At 45.6% G+C, this 7,278-nt stretch overlaps 1 protein-coding gene across 1 annotated transcript; it reads right to left on the reverse strand.

Moving 5' to 3' along the window:
* Window positions 1–51: 51 nt before the first annotated feature.
* Window positions 52–7,048, reverse strand: LOC125523215 (protein SUPPRESSOR OF GENE SILENCING 3 homolog). Its single transcript, XM_048688267.1, has 6 exons — window positions 6,928–7,048; window positions 4,356–5,200; window positions 3,686–3,980; window positions 2,498–2,742; window positions 2,253–2,413; window positions 52–2,131 (listed from the first exon to the last, which is right to left on the reverse strand). The coding sequence occupies exons 1-6, from the start codon at window positions 6,977–6,979 to the stop codon at window positions 1,909–1,911; spliced, it is 1,821 nt and encodes a 606-aa protein (XP_048544224.1). The 5' UTR covers window positions 6,980–7,048; the 3' UTR covers window positions 52–1,908.
* Window positions 7,049–7,278: the final 230 nt, after the last annotated feature.

Genomic DNA, 7,278 nt, shown 5'->3' on the forward strand with positions numbered 1-7,278 from the left:
TCCCTTTGTAAACTAATATAAGAGCGTTTAGATCACTAAACTAGTAATCTGAACGCACTTATATTAGTTTACGGAGGGAGTAGTAGATAACAGCAAGTATCTAACGAATGATCTTGGGTGCTGCCATCTCTGACGATTTGGCTGATATTATTTGGGTCGTGCCTCCTGTTTATCTAGATTATGAGGCCATGGTTTGTCATCAGTTTGTTGAGAGGAACGATCAGTTCCTCCAGTATCGACTAATCTTTGACAGATGATGCACCTACCACGTCGCTCTCCCTGTTCCTGCTTTTTTTGACTCTCAGGCAAAAGAGAGATATGTTATAACCAGGGAGGAGACGGACGAGTATAAGAGGAGGACGGAGACAGCCTGTCTCCAAGCGGCAGCTCATGAAGCAATAGCTGCTGCATCTCAGTACGAGCTCATGAAGCAATAGCTGCTGCATCTCAGTACGACCCCAGTTACAACTTTGAATAAAATTGAGGCTGCTAAAAAATGGTGCCATGATATTTAGTGTTAGCTACATATTGTTGTGACTGTTACCATTCAGAAATCAGCTTTCATGATTAACAGTGCCATGGCTTGGTGATTTACCGAGTTCGAAGATGGCGGCGCATCATCAGCCATGGATACCTGCGCATCTTTCTTCATGGCTGTCTGGAAAGGAGATCTAGGCGTCGATTGTGCTTGAAGTGAAAGCACCAACCCATGAGAGAGACTAGCAATGCATCTATCTCTTCATGGAGGAGATAGCTAGACCATGGTGATGGTGCTCTCAGTTCAAGGCACTGTCGATGTCTCATCTTCAGGTCAGTTTATGTCTGTACAATTTATAACTGATCAACCAAATGAGATCAATAGTTGCAGATTTCAACAAGGTAGGAAGGGGGTTGAGGCCAGAAGATGAAGCCATGGCATGCAGATCTGGGTGGACATTCAGTTAAGCCGAAAGCCATGGTTTCGTTTTTCGTACTAATTTGGATATATGAAAACAGCAACACAAATAGCTCGTACTAACTTTGGTGACAATTCAGTTCGGGTTTTTGGTTAAAACACAATGCACGTGAGATTTGCAGCCTACATTCTGAAGTACGGGCGTGTTTTTGGAGTTGACTCGCCCTTATGAGATTCGCCCATTATAACACACGTTTGGCCCAGGGCATAATACTCGCCAAATTTCAAAAATGTGGCATTTCTGTTTAGTGGCAAGGAAGGAAGCCTCAAATCTGAGCATTTTTTCTTCTTCTTGTCATTCAAAGCCAAGAATTAGAGCATATTGCTATTGTTTCTGCTAAGCAAAGCAGAGTGGTGACATGCATGATTCAAGCCTTCTTCTCCGGTGACGGCACCGGAGTGTCCGGGGTCACAGAGGCCAAGAACTTTTGGCGGTTTTCGCATGACAAATAGCAAACACTGGCTGTTCCAGGTGATGAAGAAGAGGACAAGAAAGAATGTGACTAGATAAAGCAAATGGTGATAAAGTTACAAAAGTATAAACCTCAAAGCAACTCAGCTTTTCACCAATGACTTTTCTCATCATGTGTTTTGAAAAGAGCTCGAACTCTTCTCTCTGGCAATGACACCAGCAGAGGAACCATTTGAAATTCTGAAAAGATGACACGATAATTTGGATACGTTCTATCTGAAATTCTAAAGCAGAGCAAGATGACAGGTCCAATCAAGTTGAGGTTTCCTAATCTTGCATACACCTGAAGTCCTAGAACGGATTTCCATTCGACGTTGGCTACCCGAGGCAAAGCAGGAAAGCTGTTAGATGGGTGGTGATACATACACTCCTGCAGGCTCAGTTTCCCTAATCAAGTCGAGGTTTCCTAACCAGCCAGTATGCCAGGAGAGTGATCCAGTTTATAAGGGAAACCGGATCGAAAACCTATGTACTGTGATCTTCAAGAGCCATTGGGGGCCTGGAAGGTCCCGGGCCTGTGTTTCTCCATCAGACCGGTAAGAGCGGCATCAAACTCCTCCTCGAGCTCCATCTCCTTTGGCATGTACTCTTTCTTGAGCTGCACCTTCTTCTCCTCGTGTGCTTTTATCAGTTCGTCTCTTTCAGCCTCGAACTCATGCACGTCCTTAACCTGGGAGTTTATGAACCGCTGTACCTGTTCCTTCCTGCACAGCAGCATAACACGTACGGGTTAAAATAGATCATGTTTTAACTATGTTGGCGTAGGTAGGAGACGGCAAGACATGATCGAAAAACAAAATAGAAAAGCACAAGTGAAACATCCACCTTAGCCTGCGATTTTCGGTGGTCCCAGAATCGTCCACATGACACTGTCTAGCCTTGGCACGCTCCTCCTGCAGCAACCTCTCAAACTCACGTTCCTTTTCCTCCATGGCCCTGCGCATGCTTTCTATCTGATCATGGAAGAATTGATCCTGGGATTTCATCTGCAAAGTATAGAAGAAACACAAGGTGAGCAAAGGAGACGAACTCAAAAACAAGGAAGAAGATTTAAGGAAGCAAACCGTTACCTCCTCCTCATACTCATCGTGTTTTTCCTTGGCTTTACGCCTGACGAATATATTCTCTTGTATGGACTCTCGATGTTTCTGGGCAACAAAACCCAGGCTTTCTTCAACAGCTTTAGAGTGTTGCTTTGTCTTAACCACCTTGTTCTTGAGATAATTCCGTTCTTGATTATCTTCACTCATTTGTTTCAGCTGGGCCACTACCATCTCATTATGAGATCTCATCTCATATTTCAGGCGGTTTTTCCCTGAGAATTATAATAAAGCATTTATGTTCATACATAGTACAGTAGGCAATATATCTGCTAACAAAACCATGAAGTACTGAAGTCCAGTTCAATAGAGCATTTTTTCGTGTAATCAAAATAAATGAGTGAGTCTATTCCTCATTGCGCAGCCACAGTGGCACTTAGGCAACTGAGAAAATCATGAAGTACTGAAGTCTGGTTCAATAGAGCATTGTCCTTTTACCTTTGCACTAAATTAATGCTTTTTTACACCAAAATAAATAATCTTGGTTCCAAGCAAGTCATAACTATAGACCTTCTTCGATTTAACAGGATAGCAGACAACACAACACATAGAAGACCTACAAAGATCTATTTTTGGATGAACTAGCAAACCATACCCTTAATATTATTAACTGGCATCATTACTAAGCGCATGACATGGTGAAAGAAATTAGGATCCCATGCCATATTACAATGTGTATGACAGTTTTGCAAGCTACGAGCTTTGTAGAAAATGTTAGGATTGCCACAAGGATGCAGAATCTACGCATTTTGTAAAATCAAAATAAACAATTAAAGGATGGCATGGTGAAAGAAAAACTGAACTGCAAAGGATGTAGAATCCATGCACATTGTAAGATCAAAATAAACAATGAAAGGATGGCACGGCAGTCATCTGAATGATAAACAAGTATAAATAGAATTGCTTCTCTTTCCTATGGACAGAATTGATTTTTTATTTTAATACAATAAATGAAAAAATCATGCTCAGTAAAACATATTTTCGGCAAATATCCAAATCACCAAAAGGTTGCTGCACAAACAAGTGTTGGCAATGATCGGAAATTATAATCAAAACAACATCAGAAAGCTAAAGAGGCATGTGGTACTATATAGACATGAACGTGGCAGGTATTGACCATGTTAACATCTCAATGCGAGAAGTTAAAAAATATTATACCTGGGTGGTGCTTATTGAAATCCTCCATGTCTTCCTTTAAGGCTAGGAAACCATATAATTGTCTTTTGCTACCAGGCAAGAAAGGAACCCTGCGTTTGTTCCATGTGTCCCTGTCTGTTCCTTGATGAACAAAGAGCCTATGCAGACGTTCTGCCTCCATATAGCCCACGGCAGAGCTTTCAAATATTAGCACACTCATGCCACGGTGCCCAAGAGGACCGTATGCATGGCGTGCTTTGGTCACAGCATAATCACTGAAATATCCGAGCAGCTCTTGGTTGCCCATGCCTAACCACTGTTGAGCATCAATGAATAGCGAAATTAGAATGCAATAAAACATAATTTTAGAACCTTGAACATATGTTTTTTTTACAAATGCAATGGACTGCATATTTACAAACATTCAACTGATTCACCAACTATACCTAGCCAACGCATCAGACATATATTTACTTTATTCTAGTTTATATTAAATTCAAGCATGACTGCAAGCAAATAATTATAACAGGTCGTGTGAATATTGAGTATTTTAATCCTTCCCAGACAGATTAATAGATATGAAACAAATGCTCTAGAAAGATAAAAGAAATAAGCATGAAAATATGACAGTCTTGCTGTTTACTTTTGCTACTAATACAATGTGTAGTTGAAGATAGACAAACATCATCACCTTATCATCTTCACCCTTTTCCAGTCTTGTGTTCATCACAATCACCATTGGTGGCCATACTATCTGCCGGTCGGTGCTTTCTGCCAATCCGTTCCATTTCCCAAAGTGCTCGCCGGGCTGTACCACAGAAGATCCCCTGCGAGACATCTCCTCTTCCAGCAATGCAGCCAATTCCCTGTGGAGCTTAACCCTCCTAGAACCCATTGTTCTAGCATGTCTGACCAAAGATTCCAGCCCTTTGAACCAGGCAATTGCTCCTGGTCCATTTTGGCATGCCGGACAATGCGACTGTCTCTCATGTATCTGATCCACACTTAAGGTATCGGTCTCCTGAAAAAAACTTTTGAACCACTTGTTTGTTTTTCGGGTTTCGAAACTTTTCTCCGATGCATCGGAATCATAGTCATCGCTCATGTCATCATCATCATCATTAAGATCATCATCATCTGACGAGTCCTCGACTTGAGGATCATCCATCTCAGGGTCGAAACAAGAGGAAGCAACATCATCGTTGTTGCTTTCAGGACGAGATGGGCGAGGCCTTGATGCCCACTGCCAACCATTTAGCAGAGGTGGGGTGACAGCTGGGTTTGGCGCTTGCAATCCTGGTTCTGTAGACCTTGCTTGTGATGATGCCCTGGGATTGCCTCTGGCAGCAGGCCCACGACCAGAAGGTTGAGCCCAATTATTTCCTGAAGGACGCGAAGACCCATTGCCATTCCAAGCTTGCCGTGCTGTAGCGGGTGGAGCATTGGAGGATGAAGTCCGTGGCGCCCATTGTCCCCTCCCAGATGTCTGCCCTGATTTCTTCTTATTCTCAATAGTCTCCCAACCACCCCCTGGACCTGGATGCAGAACAAGGACAGGATTATGTATGATTATTAGATAGAGCGATATAAACAAACATATTTACACGTATGATGTCAAGAATTGAAAAAGCTGCAGAAGGGTAATGCGCTGTTAATCAAAGCCTTAAGAAGGGTCATCACAAGTTGTGGCAAATGATTATTGAGTTGGGAGACAATTATCACAATTGGCAAAGGATTCGTGAATCGGCAATGGACGAGCATGTTACAGAATTTAGCATGGTAGGTAACGTTAAGAATAACCGTACGTATGAGATGAGATTAGTTCATACTTGGACTGTGTAATTAATCTAGGCTCCAAGCAAGTCAAACAAGAAATCCAAGAAATCAAATCAAATCAAATAGAAACCCAAAGGTGGACTCTGTAATCTAAGCTCTAAGCTCACGGAACTAGTAACTGAATCCCCAGTTATTTCAAAACAAACAAACCCAAACCTAACAATAATAATAATAATAATCACCATGCCTAATTCATGAATCACTCGGCCCGCCCCATGGATGGATCTAGGAAAACCAAATCAGTAGATGCGCCATCCAACGCGCACCGCGCAGATCCCCAAAGCACGGGGGCATCTCCACACCGCGGCAAGGGAGGGAGGGAGGTAATTCAGGAATCACTCGGCCCGCCCCATGGATGGATCGAGGAAAACTAAATCAGCAGATGCACCATCCAACGCGCATCGCGCAGATCCCCAAAGCACGGGGGCATCTCCACACCGCGGCAAGGGAGGGAGGGAGGTAATTCAGGAATCACTCGGCCCGCCCCAAGGATGGATCGAGGAAAACCAAATCAGCAGATGCGCCATCCAACGCGCACCGCGCGGATCCCCAAAGCACGGGGGCATCTCCACACCGCGGCAAGGGAGGGAGGGCGGTAATTCAGGAATCACTCGGCCCGCCCCATGGATGGATCGAGGAAAACCAAATCAGTAGATGCACCATCCAACGCGCACCGCGCAGATCCCCAAAGCACGGGGGCATCTCCACACCGCGGCAAGGGAGGGAGGGAGGTAATTCAGGAATCACTCGACCCGCCCCATGGATGGATCTAGGAAAACCAAATCAGCAGATGCGCCATCCAACGCGCACCGCACGGATCCTCAAAGCACGGGGGCATCTCCACACCGCGGCAAGGGAGGGAGGGAGGTAATTCAGGAATCACTCGGCCCGCCCCATGGATGGATCGAGGAAAACTAAATCAGCAGATGCACCATCCAACGCGCACCGCGCAGATCCCCAAAGCACGGGGGCATCTCCACACCGCGGCAAGGGAGGGAGGGAGGTAATTCAGGAATCACTCGGCCCGCCCCATGGATGGATCTAGGAAAACCAAATCAGCAGATGCGCCATCCAACGCGCACCGCACGGATCCCCAAAGCACGGGGGCATCTCCACACCGCGGCAAGGGAGGGAGGGAGGTAATTCAGGAATCACTCGGCCCGCCCCATGGATGGATCTAGGAAAACCAAATCAGCAGATGCGCCATCCAACGCGCACCGCACGGATCCCCAAAGCATGGGGGCATCTCCACACCGTGGCAAGGGAGGGAGGGAGGTAATTCAGGAATCACTCGGCCCGCCCCATGGATGGATCTAGGAAAACCAAATCAGCAGATGCGCCATCCAATGCGCACCGCACGGATCCCGAAAGCACGGGGGTATCTCCACACCGTGGCAAGGGAGGGAGGGAGGGGGGGGGGGTCTCACCGGGGTTGTTGCCGTTGCCGGGAGGCCCGCCGCCGCATCGACCGCCGGACATCGCGAGGGTTTGGTTGCATCCGAGGTCTCCACTTTCGAGTCTCTTACTATACAACTAAAAGGAAATCAATTAATTGTCAAAAAAGGAGGAAATCAATTGGTTTCCCTTAAGTTAGAGATTTTTTTTTATGGAAAACGTTTGGTGCCAGCCCGCCGGCCGAACCACTGCGCCGCGTGCATGGGATTAAACACCATCGTACGGTTATAATGCAACTCGCCCACATGACCGTTTGGCCAATGCAGCAAGGATTAAACACCATCGTACGGTTATAATGCAACTCGCCCACATGACCGTTTGGC

The sequence above is a fragment of the Triticum urartu genome, chromosome 7, assembly GCF_003073215.2.
Source record: "Triticum urartu cultivar G1812 chromosome 7, Tu2.1, whole genome shotgun sequence".
NCBI classification, from domain to species: Eukaryota; Viridiplantae; Streptophyta; class Magnoliopsida; order Poales; family Poaceae; genus Triticum; species Triticum urartu.